This window comes from Labeo rohita, chromosome 11 (assembly GCF_022985175.1).
Source record: "Labeo rohita strain BAU-BD-2019 chromosome 11, IGBB_LRoh.1.0, whole genome shotgun sequence".
Taxonomy (NCBI): Eukaryota; Metazoa; Chordata; class Actinopteri; order Cypriniformes; family Cyprinidae; genus Labeo; species Labeo rohita.
This window is the reverse complement of record NC_066879.1, coordinates 1,732,984-1,755,560: the sequence shown is the minus strand read 5'-3', so window position 1 is coordinate 1,755,560 and position 22,577 is coordinate 1,732,984. Positions and strand designations below refer to the sequence as shown.

General features: G+C 37.1%; 2 protein-coding genes across 2 annotated transcripts; one reads left to right on the top strand and one right to left on the bottom strand.

Annotated features, from left to right (window-relative positions):
- Positions 1-1,617: 1,617 nt before the first annotated feature.
- bmp7a (bone morphogenetic protein 7a) lies at positions 1,618-14,275 on the top strand. Its single transcript, XM_051122873.1, has 7 exons — positions 1,618-2,184; positions 7,782-7,974; positions 10,447-10,589; positions 10,776-10,991; positions 11,098-11,174; positions 11,263-11,373; positions 13,013-14,275. Exons 1-7 carry the CDS (start codon positions 1,788-1,790, stop codon positions 13,160-13,162), a joined length of 1,287 nt encoding a protein of 428 aa, XP_050978830.1. The 5' UTR covers positions 1,618-1,787; the 3' UTR covers positions 13,163-14,275.
- Positions 14,276-15,922: 1,647 nt separating this feature from the next.
- Positions 15,923-21,831, bottom strand: LOC127172815 (uncharacterized). The gene is made up of 3 exons (XM_051122219.1): positions 21,741-21,831; positions 17,509-18,902; positions 15,923-17,419 (listed from the first exon to the last, which is right to left on the bottom strand). Exons 2-3 carry the CDS (start codon positions 18,571-18,573, stop codon positions 17,093-17,095), a joined length of 1,392 nt encoding a protein of 463 aa, XP_050978176.1. The 5' UTR covers positions 18,574-18,902; positions 21,741-21,831; the 3' UTR covers positions 15,923-17,092.
- Between the last annotated feature and the right edge of the window lie 746 nt (positions 21,832-22,577).

The window sequence follows — 22,577 nt, the reverse complement described above, 5'->3', positions numbered from 1 at the left end:
TACAGGTCAAGGATGTGCTGGGGTTTGCGTTGATCAGGTCAGGCGGTAATTGTGCTCTGACGGATGAGGCTACAATTATTAACCTCGAGAAAATAAAGCAGAATTCTGTTACTGAGTTTGTACAAGTGATAGCGATAAACTAATGCCACAGCGTGTAAACAATATTTTAAACAATTTTTATATTTTATAACTGTTGTGGCTACAAGATTGTGACTTAATTTTATAGTAATAATAATAATTATAATAATAACTGCGACTATTTTGAAAAAAGCTGTGGTTGCCCTGGTTAGTTTTCTTGCAAAGTTTCCCACATGAACTAAAGCTCACAGTATTAATAACCCATTTAATACCACTAGTCACATTTATGACCAACATACAGTTTTCAGTGTGTATTTTATATAGAGTTGTCAACTGCAAATGCAAATACAAACTGTAATTTATCTAGGTGGTTTAAAAAGTCACATTAGCAGAGCCAAAGTATTCTTACTTAAAATGTGTAAATAATGAAGTTTGTTTATTTTCTTTAAAAAGTCACTTTTTTAAAAAAGTAATGCAATTACTATATGTGATACTGGACCACAAAACCAGTCTTAAGTAGAACAGTATTTGTAGCAATAGCCAACAATACACTGTATGGGTCAAAATGATCGCTTTTTTCTTTTATGCCAAAAATCATTAGGATATATATCATGTTCCGTTAAGATGTTTTGTAAATTTCCTACCATAAATATATCAAAACTTAATTTTTGATTAGTAATATGCATTGCTAAGAACTTCATTTGGACAACTTTAAAGGAGATTTTCTCAATATTTAGATTTTTTTTTGTACCCTCAGATTCTAGATTATATAGCTGTATCTCAGCGAAATATTGTCCTATCCTAACAAACCATACATCAATTGAAAGGTTATTTATTCAGCTTTCAGGTGATATATACATCTCAGTTGACCGTTATGACTGGTTTTGTGGTCATGGGTCACATATTGAACAATTGGAAGCTAACAAACATAAATGGATGTTTAAATTAATAAATAAATAAGTTTATAAAAATCGTCAGCATCCCTGATCTATCCAAATGTTAAAACTGATCCCTAAATGTAATGACATATACAAAAGTGTCTTTACTAATTAGCATGTGTTCTCAACAGTTTACACTATTGTTTACTAAAACACAACCCAATGCTTTTTACACAGTCAACTGTAAATAAAAATGCAAACTTTTTATGTGGCGCAAAAAGTCACATGGCCAGAGGCAAAGTCTTCTTACTTATGTATTTAGCCTATTTAGTTGCAGTTTGCATCACTGAGCTATCCAAGAGGTAAAACTGATTCCTAAAACTAATCCCTATTATAAAAACAAACATGGTAAAATATAGTAACCACAAAATAACCATGCTTTTAGTAAAAGCACTTTGCACTTTTGTTATAACAAACGCATGGTTAATTTTCGTGGTATACAAATATGCATGTACTAATTAGAAAATAATTTTAATATCCAGTAAACTATGCTGTTGTTTACTAAAAGACAGCCCATGCGCCCGCGCCCCACCCACGAGCTTCAGCGGGCTATTTAAAGAGTGTAGACATCAGCAGCAGCGCGACATCATCAGTGCAACATCACAGATCATGCTGGATTTATCTCTGGATTGGATTATTAAACACTTTTCGTGTACTTAAAGCAACTCAACTTTATGATAGCCTATACTTAAATGAAGTAGCAAGACTTCAAGTTACATTCAACTGAGGAGTTATTCTTCATTCTTTATTTTGAAGAATAAGAAATTGAATATGATTCCAGTGCAGCTGATCTCAGCTTTAATAGTGGCGTGTGGTTGCAGCGTGCTCGCGGACGCAATGCAAGCCAACTTCACTCTGGATAATGACATTCAGTCCAGCTTCATCCAGCGGCGGCTGAAGAGCCAGGAGCGCAGGGAGATGCAGCGGGAGATCCTCTCCATCCTCGGGCTGCCGCACCGGCCCCGTCCGCTCCTGCACGAAAGACACACCGCAGCTCCCATGTACATGCTGGATCTGTATAACGCCATCCTGGAGGACGGAGATCAGCGCAGCGGGTTCGTGTACTCTTATAAACCGGTGTACACGACCCCGGAACCCCCGGTGATGACCCAACAGGACAGTCGCTTTCTCAATGATGCCGACATGGTGATGAGCTTTGTCAATCTGGGTGAGTGTCTTATCATATACAGTTTTAAAACATAATTTAAAAATCCTAAAGGATTGTTAATGGGATTTCGTGATTTGGCACCAACCAAACATGAATTCTGTACGATTTCTGTAAGAATCAGATTGTTGTAAATTGATGTAATTTAATCAGTTTATCAAAGAGCACCTTAGAAGATTCTTGGTGGATGTCATCATTCACTGTTCTTATCATAAACCATTGTGACTGTGGTGGATTCCTGAGAATTTTGATTTGTTGGTGATAACAAACCAGCTGTTTTTTTTTTTTTTCTTTGGACAAACAATTGTTGTTTCCTCTGGACTTACCTTTGTTCAAAAAGTAATTGTAATTTTATATATTGAACTATAATAAATATAAGTATATAAATGAGACCCTGGACCACAAAACCAGTCATAAGGGTCAATTTTAAATTGAGATTTATAAATAAATAAGCTATCCATAGATTTTGTTAGGATAGGACAATATTTGAACAAGATACAACTATTTTGAAAATCTGGAATCTGAGAGTGCAAAAAATCTTAAGAAAATCACCTTTAAAGTTGTCCAAATGAAGTTCTTAGTAATGCATATTACTATTCAAAAATTACATTTTGATATATTTGCGGTAGGAAATGTACAAAATATCTTCATGGAACATGATCTTAACTTAATATCCTAATAATTTTTGGCATACAATAATAATTTCGACCCATACAATGTATTTTTGACTATTGCTACAAATGTACCGTGCTACTTATGACTTTTGTGGTCAATCATCACAAATCATGTGTTATTTATCAGAATTCATATTTTAAATATTTTATTTCAATGCATTCAGAAAATGTATGCCCAAATCTGGGACAGCAGCTGTCTGTCAGTCATTTTAAACACAAATAACGCTTTTTCTGCCATTTCAGAAATTAATTTTATTTTTAAAATACATTTTTCTAAATTGATTTGTTTAACACAGTTAAACATAGGCCTAACAGCAACAGCCCCATATCCAATTTCCACAGAATCCCCTCAAAGCTCTAAGACATGGGGTTTAATGGGGCTTTGTTTCGCATGACTAGGATTTAGGGAGGCATTTTTGAAGAGCGCTGAGGGCAGTGGACATGGAGGGTCACATACATCATCCAAACACTCTTACTTTAAAGACTAGACCTTTTAGTGAGCGTTAAGTGTGTGTATGTGTGTGGTCGAAAAGATGCTGAATATTTAGAAGATGGGTCATTGGACGTGAATGTAGCTGTACGAAACTAATGATGCAAATGTGCTCGCAAGTGTGTATTTAGTCCAGAATGATCATGGAATGATCTGGTCAGTGACTTCCTTGAGGATTTCTTAAATCCAAGTCCTGTCTTTATTATTGTCTTTAGTATTCCAGTGGGCTGTAAGTCCATACAGCATCAATACCCTTTAGCAAAAATGACAGCTATAGATTATGCTGTGTTTAGCACATGATTTCACTGAATTTTTGGGAATTTCATCAGAATTTTTACACATTTTACAAGAGGGCAGATCTAATTATCTATCTATCTATCTATCTATCTATCTATCTATCTATCTATCTATCTATCTACCGCCTTAGCAGCCTCCAACAGGAAGACGTGCATCCCTTCAAACCTCAAATTTCTCTTCAATCTACTAAAGGTTTATATAACCTTCAAACTTCAAACTGTTCAAGTATCAGACTACACAATGTTTATTTGACCTTTAAACTGTTTTAAACTTCCAGGCAAAGCTTTCTTAGGTCATCTAAATTGGTTTTGACAAACTTTTTCCTTTTTTATGTGGTGTAAATAGGTCTGTATGACCTTCAGCTTTTTACTTTCAGGCTTTTCTGTCTTTACTTGTAAATTTTTAAACAATGCTTTGTCATCCTATCATCAAAGTTAGCCACTTTTCTAGTTTTTATTTGCAAAGAGGTTGTGGTTTTCCATCAACCTGGCTGTGACCTCATAGAGCAGCTTGTGGTAAAAATGACTCTCATTTTCCATGATTATGTTTCACATGGAAGTTAGAAACAGACACTGATGCTCCTACTAATGAAAATGTAGAAATCCACCACAACCGTTCTTATCGGAATCATTTGCGAGACCTTTCAATGTTTGTTCTTGTACATTTAGACAGACATGAGTTTTAAACAAACAAAAAAACTGAATTAAACGAAGTGTTTGCCATGAAGCACACAGCTGCGCTTAATCAGTTTGATCAAGATTATCATAACTAAGCAAAAATGCATAGCAATCGATTATGTGAATTGTTCATCCAAATTCTCCCCAACTCTAAATTCAATAGAAGCATGCAACAAGCAGTGTACAAATCCACCTGTTCATGTTCATAAGCTGATTTTAAAGAAAGTAAGCAGGTCTTTCCTCAGATTTTTAGCTTTGGCACCAAAAGCCGATTATACCTCCAATTAGTCTTCCAGGCCTCTCAGAAAACACACTTGTCATTGTCTGATGTTTAGGTTTCAGCTTAGAACGGAGACAGTAGAGCAGTCTGTTGATGACTTCTAAAGTATATATTTATATATAAACAAACACATTTGTATCATCTTTGAATCATTTCTGGGCTTTTTAAAGCTAATTTTGATATATGCAAATTTTGCAACTGATTAATTGCCATAGCATGAAATTAATTTGATTAAAACTCTTACTGGATTGATAGGCATATCCCAAAGCAGAAAAGGCTTACACTTGCATATGGGAGTGTAATGATTGTTTTTACTTAACAGAGATTATAGCAATTAAATCTTTTTGTTCTGCCAAGTGTATTGGCCTCTTTCCTGTCTGCAGATCAAGAGCTAAATGTTAAAACACAGCACATGGCGCGGTGTGCATATCTGCTCTTAGCATCATATGGCTTTTTACATAAACACACCAAACCTTACAAGCAATTATTGCCTTTATAAAATACCCATGTTTTCCTTTCCACTGTTTAATTGCGGTCAAACAAATGACTCGCTATTTTGAGTATGTGCATGCCTTAGAGTTCTTCCCTTCCGAGTGCTTTCCCCATAACCACGCTCTCGCAAGATAGTGAGAATTTGGAAAAGATTTAAATGCATCCCGAGGACTTGATGTCATGAACTTACAGACAGGATGTGTATAAGAAGAAGAGGATTCATCATAACAGATTCTCTGCATACCTGCAGGAGGTCACTTGAAAACTCTGGAATGGGTGGAGGGGTGATACTCAAGAATGACAGATTGGTTAGTGTCGTAAAAGCTGCATGAAACTCCAGGAAATGTTCTCCTCGTGCCACCATCAGATTGGAAATTCTGAGGATCGGCTCAGCTGGGTTTGGGCTGGGTGGATCAACAAAGGGGTTAAGTCCGTGTTAGCCAAGACTTCATAATGATTTTTTTTCCTCTGCACTCACTAAGATGCTTATTTTAGTCTTTCTAGCTGTTTATGGATGTGGATTAATGCTAATTCAGATGCTAAATGAAAAGACTAACTTTAATGCTGGTAATAGTGCAGTTAAAGCTTCTTGAGAAGACTGGTGGTGATCCCAACATATGCTGGTGATATACTGGTCTTTTCAACAGGATAGGGACAACCTTCTCCCAGATGTGGTCAACCATGTCTGGAATATTTGGGACAAGCCAGATGCTACTCAAGACCTCGTCCTTATCCGGAATTAGATTATTTTACCACAGTTAACAGGTCTCTCAGGTTAGCGTTGCGAGGAGTCGCCAATATACCATCTGAACGTGCATGTGTATTCATTACGTATATGTATATGTGGGGCACCGTTGGTTTCCGGGCCAGGCCTTTAACAGAGCTTTTCTTGTGGTTGGCACATGTGTGTGATTGAAGTCTATGGTGGGTGGGTGCAGGGCCTGTGGTTTCTCCCCCAGCTTCGGTCCTCAGGGTACCCAGCGCCCAGATCAATCACCGGCTTATGGAAGCAAACATTTCTTTTTTGGACACAGTGATGTGGGTGAGGCAATCAAGCGTAAGCGCTCAGTTTGACTCCACAGCGTTTCTGACAGAATGAAGTCTGGTACGGTGACTTATGCTGTGGTGTCAGTGTGTGTGCTCATTGGTTGGCAGCCGTACTGTGAAGTCAACCAAGACAAAAGAAAAGCTCGTAAGACCAAATCAAAGTTAGATGAATTTTTAATCAACTCACACATATGTGTCCGATGCAGGAAATGTTACATACTAAGGCTAGAAACATATTGTATGCAAGTGTGCAAGCACAGATCTGGACATGTTACAGAAGTTTTCCATCTAAAATTACAATTGGTATGAGCTCATGAAAAAAATATTGAGGAGTAACTCCACAAACTCATTTTACATTATTAGAACATAGACCTCAGTTACATTTATATTTGTGACTCTGGACCACAAAACCAGTCATATACATCATCTGTACGGTTTGTTTGGATAGGACAATATTTGGACGGGATACAACTACTTGAAAATCTGGAATCTGAGGGTGCAAAAAATAAATAAATAAAAAATCAAAATATTGAGAAAATCGCCTTTAAAGTTGTCCAAATGAAGTTCTTGGCAATGCATATTACTAACCAAAACTTAAGTTTTGATATATTTATGGTAGAAAATTTACAAAACATCTTTACATAATATCCTAATGATTTTTGGCATAAACGAGCAATTGATCATTTTGAGCCATACAGTGTATTTTTGGCTTTTGCTACAAATATACTCATGCTGCTTAAGACTGGTTTTGTGGTACAGGGTCACATTTAAATAAATAAATTCAGTATACTCAGAAGGCTTTCTTTGGCAGGAAAAAGTACAATTCAAAAAAGGCAAACAAATATTAGAAGGCTTTTATTCAACTGGCTAGTTAATTATAGGAAACATTTTTGATGAAGTAGCTGGTTGAATAAATACTTTTTAATATTTAAATCATGAATGAGTAGTTCACTTCCAGAACAAAAATTTAAAGATAATGTACTCACCCCCTTGCCATCTAAGATATTCATGTCTTTCTTTCTTCAGTTGTAAAAAATTATGTTTTTTGAGGAAAACATTTCAGGATTTCTCTCCATATAATAGACTTCTATGGTGCCCACAAGTTTGAACTTCCAAAATGCAGTTTGAATGCAGCTTCAGAGGGCTCTAAACTTGTGTATTCCTGTTTATGACAGTTAGGGTTTGTTGAAAAACTCCCATCTCATTTTCTCCTCCAACTTCAAAATCGTCCTACATCCCTGCAGAAGTACTGACCCAGTGTTTACAAAGTGAACATGCAAAGAAGATCAAATGCCCTTTACAAAAAAGGCAAAACAGCGATGTAAGATGATTTTAAAGTTGGAGGAGAAAATGAGATGGGAGTTTTTCGACATACCCATCGTTTCACTGGATAAGACCCTTTTTCCATGGCTGGGATTGTTTAGAGCCTTTTGAAGCTGCATTTAAACTGCATTTTGGAAGTTCAAACTCTCGGGCACCATAGAAGTCAAATCCTCAAAAACATAATTTTCCTCAAAAAACATAATTTCTTTACGACTGAAGAAAAAGTGGGTACATTATCTGTAAATTTTCATTCTGGAAGTGAACAGCTCCTTTAATATAATATACACTGCTCATTAAATTCATCTCCCCTTTTTCTGTAGTGGATCCAGATGAAGACCTCCGTCTCTATCATCAGCACCGCCGAGAGTTACGCTTCGACCTCTCCCGCATACCGGCGGGAGAAACCGTGACCGCCGCGGAGCTCCGTATCTACAAGGACTTTGTACACGAGCGCTACGAAAATGAGACTTTCCGTGTCAGTGTGTTCCAGGTGCTCCAACAGCAGCCCAAAAGGTATGCCATTATAAAACACATTAGTAAAATAATTATATTAGGCCATTCAGTCCTTGACATCGCACAGAACATTCCTTGTTCAATTGTGCATGATGGTTCATGATATTCCAAACTGTAAATAATTGCTCCGTTTTGGCAACTAATTTGCAAATCCCTTCTCAAACCTTTTCTTGGTCCACTGTGGTACCTAGCAGCCTCTTTTGTGATAAAATCAAGTCTCATCCTTTCACTCAATATTCTGTTCTACTTCTGCAAGTAAAATAGACATGGTGTTTCACACTGCTTATTTGGATGTGCATCTGTTTGCCCTTGGCGTTTAATGGTTTGGTTATTTATTGTGTCAGTCAAGGATGTAAAATTTCAGATATGTAAAGCGAATTCACGACTTTGGTATGTTCAAGTTGGTTGGTTTTTAACAGAGCAGTATGCAAAGGCCTGCAGGCATAATAAAAAGCGCAGTGAAATGTCTGAAATGAAACATATGCCACCACCCACACTTTTTAAGCCTAAATGTGGGAGAGATGAACCTACACGCACTGATTTGTCTGCCCAACGGTACATGTCTAGTGCCAGGGCTCCCACTGAATTCCTCAACCTGATTTACGGTGTGGCCGCTAACAAGCAGTGAGAGCAGCCGCCATTACAAAACCATTACTGTCAATTATTGAGATGCAAAGGCCTCAGTGGAAGGGAGGTTCTCCGCCCTAGACATCTGGAGAAACACCCGAAATGATTTCCCCGTCATTCCCTCGTCCTTGATCACACCTCTTTGGAAAGTTTCTGATTGTGTCCGTAAAGCGGAGAAGCTGAAGAAGTCCTCCAGGTGAGACATGCTCAGACAGACTGTCTCTCTTGAGGTCTCCGTCGCTCGTTCTCAATTACGCACACACTAAAGCATTATCCACCCCCGATGCACACATTCCCTGTGAAGACCACCCATTGTGAATCATCCTTCCTGCACCTCTCCTATTGTCATGCAGAGACGGTTTGCCCCGTCGATGCGCACAGACAGCAAGGCGACTAGACGGGTGGAACATAAAGGCCTAGTCTCTTGCCCTCAAGGTCTGAAATCCTACCTGTAAGTCAAGTCATTGTTCTGGAGAGCCATCCACAAGCCCGTTTTCATCACCAGAGGACAATCTGATCTCAAACATCACATTTAATAACTTTGACGCTGTTTTGGGAACATGTTGTTGCCTGCGCCGCGTCAGTTGTTTTTGATTTTATGGGCTGTATCAGCCAGACCTCAAGTTCTTATCTCATGGAATAGAGCTTATTTGTGTGATATCTGTATCTGAGAAGGACAACAAGTCCTGGCATGAAATGGCATTTTCACATCTCATTTCCGCAGTTTGTAAACTTGTCTGAAAGGAAAACCTCATGAAAGAAACAATAATGCTAATAGTAGCTCAAATTTCAATTACATTATGGGAATGAGGTGATACATTAAAACCGAACTAAAAGTCTCATTGAGGGATTTTTTTTTTAATTGAAAGTGATTTCTGTGTGGGCTGTGTTTTATACATTGCTGAGAATAGACAATAGACCTTTTATCCATTGAATTATGTGAAACTGATCTTACCTTTACTATCAATATGCAGGAAAATATTATGTAGACTTGAACCGATAAGTCCAGAACTTTCCAGCAGCTGCATAGCAACACTCTACACTCTTAAAAATAAAGATTCCAAAAGGGTGTTTTTAAAATGATGCCATAGAAAAAACATTTGTGACCCTGGACCACAAAACCAGTCATAAGTAGCACGGGTGTATTTGTAGCAATAGCCAACAATGCATTGTATGAGTCAAAATGATCGATTTTTCTTTTATGCCAAAAATCATTAGGATATTTTTTAAGTTCCATGAAGATATTTTGTCAATTTCCTGTCGTAAATATAACAAAACTTAATTTTTGATTAGTAATATGCATTGCTAAGAACTTCATTTGGACAACTTTAAAGATGATTTTCTCAGTATCTTGATTTTTTTGCACCGTCAGATTCCAGATTTTCAAATAGTTGTATCTCAGCCAAATATTGTCCTATCCTAACAAACCATATATCAGTGGAAAACTTTATTAGCAGATTATGCATAAATCTCAAGTTCAAAGTTCAAAAAATTGACCCTTATAACTGTTTTTGTGGTCCATGGTCACATTTTTGGTTCCTCAAAGAACCTTTCAGTAAACAGTTCTTAAAAGAACCATTTTGAAGAACATTTAAGAACCTTTTTAGACTATAAAGAATCTTTTCTGCATTTGAAAGGTTTCATGGCTGTTCAAAGTTCTTCACGGAACCATCAATGCCAATAAAGAACCTTTTTATTCTAAAGAGTGTGGCATTGGATTTGGAGCTTTAATTTTATTCAGAAAATGTAAAATCTTTTCTTTACTGTTTCAGTAATCATGTCAACATTTTGCATTTGTAGTAACAAGCTATTGACTCATGTATGACCTCTTCCGACCCTGTGTAGGGAGCTGTACCTGCTAGACTCACGAATGGTATGGGCGGCAGAAGAAGGATGGCTGGTATTTGACCTCACGGTTACCACTAACCACTGGGTTATAAACCCAGGTCAGAACTTGGGACTGCAGCTCTCTCTGGAAACCGCACACGGTGAGTAACTCCATTTCCTTTATCTGTGGAACACGGAAACGTCACAGGGCTCTAGTGTTGTTCTGGACACCAACACAGAAAGATCATTCAAATATTGGAATGAAATGATCACAGAATTTTCTGTATATGATTCTAACTCATGCACAATATTAAAGATGTCATGCAACTCACTGTCGCCCTCTGCAGGTGAAAGAATAAACCCAAGGAAAGCGGGTCTGGTGGGCAGTGGTGGACCTCAGAATAAGCAGCCATTTATGGTAGCGTTTTTGAAAGCGTCGGGAATCCATCTCCGTAGTGTCCGCTCAGCATCAGGAAACAAACAGAGGGGTCACCACCGTTCTAAAAACCCCAAACCCAGCGTTGCAGCCAGCCAGGTGGCTTTGAAGACAGCTGAGGCCGCAGGTGACTTTTTAACAATTAAATGTTACCTTGTGCTAGTTCACTATCACAAATTTAATTTTCAGGCTTATGCAGTTTACATATTTAATCTTTCTCCCGTTCTGTGCAGAGGGTGCCAGCGTAGACCCCAAACAGGGCTGCAAGAAGCACGAGCTCTATGTCAGCTTCAGAGATCTGGGATGGCAGGTACTGTAATCAGCTTTCTGTTTCAGATTCCTCTTTCACTGTATGCTTTTATCTCTTTTAAACATTCTCATCTGTCTTGTGTTTCCAGGACTGGATCATTGCTCCAGAGGGTTACGCTGCATACTACTGTGAGGGGGAATGTGTGTTCCCCTTGAACTCTTATATGAATGCCACAAACCATGCTATTGTACAGACTTTGGTGAGTCCCACAGTCATTTTCTGCTTTAAAGGAATAGTTTAGTTCATGCAGTAAAGGTTCAAAACAGTTCAAAATTAAAGGAAAAGTCCACTTGCAGAACAACAATTCACAAATAATTTACTCACCCCTTTGTCATCCAAGATGTTTATGTCTTTCTGTCTTCAGTCGTGAAGAAATTATGGTTTTTGAGGAAAGCATTTCAGGATTTTTCTTCGTATAATGGACTTCACTGGTGCCCCGATTTTGAACTTCCAAAATGTAGTTTAAATGCAGCTTCAAAGGGCTCTAAACGATCCCAGCCGAGGAAGAAGGGTCTTGTCTAGCGTAACGATCGGTCATTTTTTTCAGAAAATAAACGTGTATACTTTTTAAGCACAAAAGCTCCTGTAGCACAGGCTCTGGGATGTACAATCACAACACTACGTGCTATTGATTCATGTCGAAAGATCACACGGAACTACAGACCCAGTGTTTACAAAGCGAACGCGCAAAAAGTGCAAGTAGGTCAAACGCTGTTTCCAAACAAAAACAATGTCGGACAATTCTGAAGTTGTAGGAAAAAATAAGATGGGAGTTTTTCGCCATTCTCTGCCTTTTTGAGCCGGAGTAAACAGACGATGAACTTAGATGTGATTTGTAGTAGTGATGGGAAGTTTGGATCATCTTACCGTCTCGGACGGTAAAGGGGAGTCTCGTTCAGCAAAATGAACGAATCTTTTTTTGAGTCATTTCGTTCATTTCGTTCATTTTAGCAAAATATAATTAAAATCTTACGTGTTACTTCCTTAACACACCTATTGCTTACACAAACGTTGATCACACTACAAACAAGACAAAACTATAATGCTATAAGAAACAGAAAAGATTCATTCATTGTTTACCTGGGTCTTTAGTCTATGATTAGCTCACCTCACCTCTTATCTGACAAGTTTTTGGGTTTGAGTCGTTCATTCATCACGTGACAGCCCCATAAGATGAAAGAACAACTTGAAAAACCCGAAGACTCGAAACAGGTGAACTAATTCCAGTACAGAACCTAATAGGATGTTGCGCATGCGCCACTGAACGAATCACTCCCCAAGATGACTCGTTGTTCCCGAGTCACATTAAAGATTCGTTCAAAATGAACAAATTGTTCAAGAACGACCCATCACTAATTCGTAGCATCATGGACGTGCATCCCAGAGCCTGTGCTACACAAGCTTTTGTGCTTAAAAAGTAAATTTAAATTTAATTAAAAATTTTATTTTCTGAAAAAAATGACAGATCATTTCGCTAGATAAGACCCTTCTTCCTCGGCTGGGATCATTTAGAGCCCTTTGAAGCTGCATTTAAACTGCATTTTGGAAGTTCAAAATCAGGGCACCAATGAAGTCCATTATATGGGGAAAAATCCTGAAAAGTTTTCCTCAAAAACCATAATTTCTTCACGACTGAGGACAGTAAGTTATTTGTGAATTGTTGTTCTGGAAGTGGACTTCTCCTTTAATTGTCTGTTTTTGTTCAAATCAAGTCTATTTTTTGATCAACTCATGTACAAAGAGCTCAAATCAAAAACAATTTGCGAATGATGGCTTTGTTTTAATTATAATGTTATAATGAAATGATGTCAAATCATGTATTTCTCTGCTCTTTCTAGGTCCATTTCATAAACCCAGAAACAGTCCCGAAGCCCTGCTGTGCTCCCACTCAGTTACACGGGATCTCCGTTTTGTACTTTGATGACAGTTCCAACGTAATACTGAAAAAGTACCGCAACATGGTCGTCAGAGCATGCGGATGCCACTAATCACTACGTCTGTCCTGGATAAAATAAGGGATGCAAATACTTTTAAATATCAAAAGCCCAGAGAGGAAAGAGACTCATTACTGGAGCAAAAGCTGGACTTCTCTGTTAGAGGAGTGTACATCCAAAGCATACATTTTCATTTAAAACTCAAAACTCCTGGAATTGTATGAGGTTGACCACAGCTGAGTCAAGTGTGTGGTGTTCTGGCTTTAATTTCTGCACAGAGAGCCAAGTTTGGAATATCAAAGAGGACATGAGCAGATACAGAGAGAAAGAACTGGCCTCAGAGATTTAACCAGACTGATCGGGAATAATGCAATGGATTTAAGCACATTGCTTTATAGAGGTTTCGTTACAAAAAACACTCATATGATAGCATGTTTTTTGTATGTAAGAGGCCACTAATGAAAATGCATCTATTGTGGATTTTTCTTATTTAATTTTTTTCCCCACTAAAAACTATAAGCATAACAATGTGAGTTGAAAGTTGAAAGTAAAAAAGGCATGAGTCAAAGCATCTTGTGTGCTTCAGCTGAAGAATTTAGAATCTTAACTTTTTCATTTTACAGCATAATGTGCCTTTGTTTCAAATTCTGGTTATTTCCAGGGTTAAATTAGATGATGAATCACACAATTTCCATGTGGTTGCGGACTTTTAGACCTCACTGTATTTCTGCACAAGATGTGAAATAGAAATGCAAATTATGGGTGTTTGTGAGTCAAAATGAGTCAAACCATTGGTTTTTAATTTCACTCTTTCAGGACACTCCACAAACCCTTGCACAGATGTTCAGCACTCGATTAAACTGCAGAAAATATGCAACTCAATTTTGCCTTGAATCACTTTGGTTTCATCACATACATGAAAGAACACGTGTTTTCTCTCAGCAGTTATCACTCATTCAGTGGATTTGGCCTTTCAGGGGATTCAGAAAAGTCAAGATCACTGTTCTGTGTTTCATTTATCTTGTTTATCAATCACTTTTGGCTTCATTTATTAATACTGCATTCAAGTTGCACTAAATGCACAGAAGCAACATTTCTGCCGATATGTATTCTGACTCAAAATATGAGTATGTGCATTCATTTGTCGACACAATCTGTTGTGCAAGATTTTATCCTCCTTTCAATCAAGCTATCAAAAGAGCTTTTATCGATATGCTAAGCTAGTTGGTTAGGCTGTTAGCTTGCCAACTAAAAACACAAAGAAAAGGGAATGTTTAACTACCAATTTTACTGTACGGATAATGCAGCGTTTTTAAAAATCTAAAATAAATAAGACTAAATAGCTAAATAGCAGTTGGGTGGGATAATTCTGGGGTCCACTGAGGATACATTTCTGATCAGATCATGCACAACACCAAATCATCCTAAAAGAGGCAACATGTTGAAACACAAAAACACACCTTATGGCAACTTCTGTGTGAAAATGTTCATAAACAGGGTTTACACACAAATATGTGTGCATGCACCATTAGTGAATAATACCCTTTGTTGTGAAGAGTGTGAATGTGTGTTTATGTGTGTCTGATGACTCGTCTCAAGGGTCAGTGTTGCAGTACGTGTCCACCTGCAGCATCAGACTCATCGCTCAGCCCGTCCTCGCCTGTGAAGAACGGCCAAGCCAGCAGGTGGGCGGTATCAGGGGAGAGCATTTGGTTATGATCTGAACATTGGGAATAAATCAAATGATAAAATGAAATGAATAAAATATTTAAAGAGGAGCAGGTGCGAAAGATTTTGGCAGACGGAAATGTGACCCGTGCAGCTGTTCCCAATAACGTCGGTACAATACAACATTGTAGCTGTGAGTTAAAGAGACGGTCCAGTGATGGAAAAGATGGTCTTTCAAACCAGATGTTTGGAGAACTGAAAAACTTACACATTGTTTTTCTCAGTGTTGCTCAATGTTAAAAAAAAAATAAAAATCACAAAGTGACTCCTTCCTATTAATCAAACAATCATTTTAGATTTTCTTGTTCAGAAATAGGATGTAAAACAGTATGCATTATGCAAATCTTTCAAACAATAGTATGCTACGTTACATGCCCTCACTATATTGCATGTGTAATTCGATCTCTACTTGTCTTGTACCAGCGAAGCAGCTGTCATTAAGATGAATAGGAATGATAACAAATAGTTTTGCTCAGGTGTTATAAACACCTGTGGGTTGCATACAGTATGCATGCTGTAATGCAGAAAGTAAATGTAGCATGAAAACATACTGTAAACGATTTGCTAGTTGAAGGCAGGAGGTTGTTTTGTACAGTAACATATTTTTTTAAATGTATTTGAAATGTGTAATAATATATTTATAAAATAAGTAATTATTAATAGAATGATTCATTAATTAAAATAAATAAGTAATTGTATCATACTACAATAAGGCACCATTTGTTAACATTAATTAATGTAATAACTAACATAAAACAATGAACAAGGTATTTATTACAGTATTTATTATCTTTGTTGATAAAAAAATGTTAGTTCATAGTAGTTCACGGTGCACTAACGTTAACAAACAACTTTTGATTTTAATAACGCATTAGTAAATGCTGCGATTAATATTAATAAGATTAATAAATGCTGTAACTGTTCATTTTTACTGTTATATATTAACTATAGTAGTTCATATAAACTAATAAAACCATATTGTAAAGTGTTACCAAATAAATAAATAAATAAAATTTAATTTACACCCCTGAGCAGGAAATGATAGCATATAGATTTCCACTCAGTTAACAGACATAAAGCCAGTTTCAAAACGTTTAATATCAGATATTGTACAGAGTGTTTAGGATGTTCCTGATACAATTGTATGTGCATACAATTATAGACTGCAGAACAAAAAATAGCCATTGTAATAAAGCATTTTGTTGTTGTACTGTGGTAATGAACTACTGTTCAAATGTTTTAGGGTCTGTAAGATTTTTTAATGTTTAAAAGAAGGCTTTTATGCTCACATATGCTGCATTGATTTGACCAAAAATGCAGTAATATTGTGAAATATTACAATTACAATTGTTTTTTATTATAATATTTTTTAAATGTATATTCATTCTTGTTATGGCAATGCTACATTTTCAGCATCATTACTCCAGTCTTCAGTATCATATGATTCTGAAAAGAAATCATTCTAATATGTGACCCTGGAGCACAAAACCAGTCATAAGTAGCATGGGTATATTTGTAGCAATAGCCAAAAATACATTATATGGTTCAAAATTATTGATTTTTCTTTTATGCCAAAAATCATTGTGATATTAAGTAAAGATCATGTTCCATGAAGATACTTTGTAAATTTCCTACCATAAATATGGAAAAATGTAATGTTTGATTAGTAATATGCATTGCTAAGAACTTAGTTTGGACAACTTTCAAGGTGATTTGCTCAATATTTAGATTTTTCTGCACCCTCAAATAGTTGTATCTCTGCCAAATATTGTCCTATCCTAACAAACCATGCATCAACGGAAAGCTTCTTTATTCATAAATCTCACTTTCAAGTGGGCCCTTATGACTGGTTTTGTGGTCCAGGGTGACATATGCTGAATTGATGCTCAAGAAACTTTTGTTATTGTAATCACTGTTGAGAAAAAAAGTATACTAATACTTTTTGTGGAAATCATGATACTTTTTTGCAGGATTCTTTGATGAATAGAACATGTAAAAGATAGATATATTTGAAATAGATTTTATTTGTAACAATGTAAAAATAAAAAGTATCTCTTTTGACCAATTAAATGTGTAAAATATTTTCTTTAAAAAAATACTTTAAAAATAAACTCACTGACCCTAAACCTTTGAACGGTAGTGTAACTGATTTGTTAACATTGGAGGTATTATGTACAAACATTTATTTTACATTTTAAAATATGGTAATTACAATGTACAAAGACTTATACACAATTAAAAATAGCATTTAGCTGATCAATTTTCGATGTGATGTACCTTGGAAATTTCCCTGAGCTCAGGAGCTGTGAAGTGTCTCTTTCTTGATTTATGTTTTTTCTGCTGTGTGGGGTTGTTTTCGGCATGACACTTTGGGACCACGTGATCTTCGCCCACCTCAGCCAGGCTTTGATTAGCAGGCAGTGTTGAAGAGGCGGCCATATGCGTTAGTGCCAGGCACACGTCACCCACCTTTAGCTGACGGCATTGTAGTCTGCAGGTTTGATTTGTATGTTGAGGGTTACAGGAGGACCAGCCATGTCCACAAACGAAAAAGGGCAGCCCTTCACTCACCTCCAGTGACAACTGTAGAGAAAATGTAAATATTAAAAAAAAAAAAACAGTTCTCCTGAAAATGACAACTGTGTCAGTTGTGAGTCCATGTGAGTGCTTACCTGTGATTGGTCATGCTCAATCTCCACATGTAAACATGAAAGCGTTTGGGTGTGTGAAGGAGTCATCTTCAACACAGTGAAACGCTTCAGCCTCAACTCAGGATGTAACTGAGCGCACCGCTCCAAATCCTCCATCTTCAAATCCTCCACCCGCTTCAGTCGACCACCCTCGAGCTCCACCAAAGAGCCTTCTGCAAAGCGACGGAGAAACAACAGAGCAGAAGAGGAGGATGTAGAGTGTGTACTAGTGTTCGTTTGGTGACTGTGTTTTCCTGCTTCTTCGCTCCAAACCAGCTGGGGGAGCTCTTCTCTTCTTTGCTTCTCACTTTGCAACTTTAACTCATCAGGCATAGCGTGAGAACAACGGTTCAAATCGAGCGGCTGGTGATGGCTGTACTCAACATCGTGCTTAAAATATTCTTTATTACAATCTGTATGTAAAAGTGAACCCAGGAGTGGGTTGTTTTTCACATAATGGTCTCTCTTGGAGTATATTCTCTGACTTTGCGGTTCGTGGTACCAATATCTCGGCCTCTCCTTTTGCATGCACATTTTGACTCCCTCAGTAGGAATATCTCTTCTTAAAGAATCCCTGACAACCCCTCTATAATAAAATGAAGCTGACAATGGGTCGATTTGTGGATTGTGCAGCTTTCTAAAACCTTTGACAAGTCCATGTCCCACTTCTGGAGTTAGATAACTCCAGTATGAAGCACCCCTTCCAATACCGTGCAGCGTATTTGGGTCAGCGACAGGTAATTTTGATGAAGGTGGTAGATATCTGCTGCTAGGTGAGTTCAGGCTCTGTGAAGGATGGATCTGATTTGCTCCTATAACGCAAGGGAGGTTTGACGTCGTAACAGAGCCTAAATCACACCTGTAAGTATACAAATTAAATCCATCTGTGACAACATCAGGTGTGGATTCTCGTACTTGTCTAGATCTTCTGAATATTAAATCTTGATTCCAAAAGGGTGATGGGGTTTTAAAAATGGGTTCGGACAATTGTTCATTTGGTACTGAATCCCATTTTTCTACTGAGGAGGAACTCGTATTTTTTGCCATGAGCACAACAAAGATTGCGCAGTATCACATTTGACATAAATGTGTGATGTTCTTCACTTTGTTTAAAATGACTTGTTTAGTGGTTGTGGGGAAATGTCAATAACATTGCATTGCTTGTGGTGGAAATTTGCTTTGGGGGAAGAATGAGACCGTTGGAGACGTTTTCGGAAATCATTGTTAACACTTGCTGGATGATTAGAGCTCAGTTGAGCGTATAAGGTAGCAGTAGCTCTTTGAGTTGTTGTGATGGGGAAAATAATTTAGAATTCAAAGGAAACTTGTGGCATCAGTCTGGGGAAGTATTGGGTGGTTTCCAATTCTAAGAATTGCTGAAAAAGAAAAAAGAAAGTAATTAGTGCATGCTGATAGATCTGCTTGTAGTGAAACCCACCTTTAGCCCATTTAATCTCAAAATTTTCCCAGACATGAAAAAATCCAAATGATGTGTCATTAGTAACGCTTTGAAAAGTGTGAGATTTTTTTTTAATGGTCGTCATAATTGTGACTGGTGGGATAATGTGTGTACTGAATTAACATATTTCTGCAGTCATAAAAAATGGTTATATATCTTAGTTAAGATATTTTGAACTGTTTGATCACATTCTATGGTTATTATGCATAAAAACACTTATACAACTCTGATAGGAATACTGAGATAAAATACAAAAAGTAACCATCAATTGTTACTTTTTTGTAACATGTATCATCAGATTTTTATATCAGTGCTTCCAGTATTACATCAAAACTGTAACTTTGTAACATCTGAATTTTTATTTTAGTGCAGTATTTTGTCATTCCAACATTTTAGCACAATCTTCACTAACAACTGCAATTGTATACCTAAACTTGTAGTCTCTGTTGTGACCATCAACATGTTTGCTCATTTGTTGACCACACTCAACAAAACTGAATATATGAGCGTAACGAGTGGGCGGGGCCGAGAGCCGTGGGAACAGAACTAGGCTGGTGGAATTTAATGATAATGAGCGACACCTGCGCCACTCACCGGTCTCGAGTCCCACGGAGGAGCTAAGGAAGGACAAAAGGAGGAGCGACGACAGTGCATGACGAGAGAGCACCAGGCCTGGACTTTATTTTGTGTTTGTTTATTTTATTATTAAAGTGCTTAAATGTTCGCGGGTTCCCGGCTCCTTCCTCCCGTTCTACAAACCGTGTTACAATGAGAAATCCTAGGATGCACTTTTTTTTTTTTTTTTCCCATTCATTTTTTTTCATTGTTCTTTATTTTAAGTAAACCTTTAACATCTACGTAACTGGGTACCATTAAAAATACAGATTTGATTGTGGAATAAGTAAATACTGGTCATAATTGCAAACGCAAATAGAATATTTGTACAAAATAAATAATTTTGTGTAATGCTGCATACATGCCAATAGGTGTCGGTATAAAGTCTAAGACCACTGTCGTATCAGCCAGTGAAACAAACCCAAGTGACTTTAAATGTAACATCAAATCAAAATTGACCCTATTTAACTTCTTAATTCAAGTTGCTGGTCTCATCAGTCAACATTATTTCATACTTAAAAATTAGATTGTAATATCAAAATGCATTAGCTATATCTGTCTGTGAAAGAATTTTCCAAAATGGTACACTTGCAGCCACTATGTAAGCCCTCAACAGTCAGTGCATTATAATGTCACCAGTATGGGCTCGTCGGAGGATTTGTGACAGGGCCATGTCAGGGCCAACTATTTTTCAAGGTCCTCTATGTCGAAAAAACCGGGTCATGACTCTTATTTTGTAATGCCTCCCTCCAAACTGCTGACTCCATTCTAATATGTAACGGCAACTTTTTATGATTTAATCAATTGCCGGATAAAACAGAATATCCGGTGTTACTCAGAAATACAGCAGTTTACATTACATGCAAAACTATAACTTTTAATGGCTGGTACTATGAAGGTAGTGTAATTTTGATTAGAAATATGGTTTTTCATTTTATGGCTCTTTCGTAATGTTTTTTGTATATTTCCATTAACTGACTAAACTTTTTGTTCAAGCATAACCCCATGGAAACCCTGTGCTCTATACTTTCCAAGTGTCTCTTCGCTAACCATTTGATAGCTTAATGGTACACTAATAACAGCATTCAGTGCCAGACGACCTACCTCACTTCAGCTTTTAGTCTACAAACTTCAGTCTGCCCCCTTGTCAGGGCGTTTCTATGGCAACAAATTTTCCATAATAACAGTGGGTGTTTGACTGTCACGAGGGTCAAGAAATAACTATGGCAAGCGGGGAAGGTTACAAACACAGATTGTTTTGGAATGAAATGAATTAAGAACAACCAGACATTTGTTTGACCTCATTTCTTAATGAGATACAGTTTGCAACATTTCTTTCGATTTTGAAACCCAAATTCAGTGTTAGACTTATGAAAGTTTTCAATTCCCACGCTGTCAGAAAGCATTATGCTCATCACAGTTTATCACCTGAGGAATGGACTGTGGGAGCAGGTATTTACCTATTCAAACTCCCCAGCTGTTTATTCAAATGAAATGACTAATTCTGTCAAACAGTATTTACAGACCTCAATCTACACATACATTTTTCAAGTAATGCCATACAGAACACCATTTGAATAAGTGATAGGCAAATACAATGATTGCTCATTTCTGCATGACAGCAGATAGATTTTATTTTATTTTTTCTTTAATTCAAAAAGTAAATATTTGTGAAATGAATTAGAGCATAAAGAACTGAAATCATCCTCATTTCTCGAGAGTATCTATAAAATGTAATGCATTTTTTTTCAGTGATCCACAATATAACCACAATTTACCTTGCATATTTTTTAAAAGTAGGTTCTGACTCTGCTAATGCCATTTTGCTCTCTCTACAGCTAAATACACAACTGTGCAGTTCTATGCAAATTAAATAATGTAGGCTGACTTATGAAAGCAAAAGTGTTATGAAATGAAAAATACGAAAAACTAAAATGACCTATTTAAATAGTTTTCAATAGTAGTTTCAAAACATTACTTGCAGTTAAATATATTTGCATTATTGCAAATTAAATAAGGATTCATAAAAGAAAATTCGAAGGCAAATTTAAATAAACATTCATAAAAGAAAATTCTATGTGAAATTTAGAGAAGTGGCACTGAACATAAAACACATGAATAAACCAAAAAAAGACCTTACCTCCTGATGCCCCTTGCTTTACATGACATAAAGGTCTGTGCTGATAAAATGCAGTGCATCCAGTTGTGATGCTGACTTGCATATAAACTCTTATTTTCATTCCTCCTACTCTCTCTCAGTCTCTCCCACTCTCCTCTCGAATCTGTCTGATGCTCTCTCTCTCTCTCTCTCTCTCTCTCTCACACACACACACACACACACACACGCACACAGTCACTCTTTTCAATAGATTTTGTAATGTATAGCTATAGAGTTGCTTTACACTATCATTTGCACAAATTTGTATAAGTGTGCTTGTCTGTGCAAAACTAACTGGTATGTGTGTTCTGAGAATCCCAGGCTGTTGTCATATGGTCCCTAAGGTTTTCTCGGTTGTAAATGGTTGCTAAGGTTTTCTGTGTTGTTAGGGTATTCTGGGTGGTTGGCAAGATGTTCCTGTGCAGATGCATTGCTAAGCAGTTGTTAGGGTGTTCTGGGTGTTGCCAGGGATTTGTAATACGGTTGCTGAGGCGTTATACGTGATTGTTACTGTGTTGCTATGCAGTTACTAGGGTAGAGGCCAAGTTGTTATTAAGGTGTTCTGAGTTGTTAATACATAGTACATGTATAATTCATACATTTCTAAACAATTGCCAGGATTTCTGGGTGGTATCTGTGTTGTGTGTGGTTGCCGGGGTATTCATATGCAGTTGCTAGGGTGTTCTGGGTTGTTTCTGTGGTGTTGCTATGCAGTTAATAAGGGGTTCTGGCTGTTTTTAGCATGTTGCAAACTTGCAATGCAAAGGTAGATGCAGAGGATGCTTTTAAATGGTTGGTTGCTAAGGTGTTCTGAGTTTG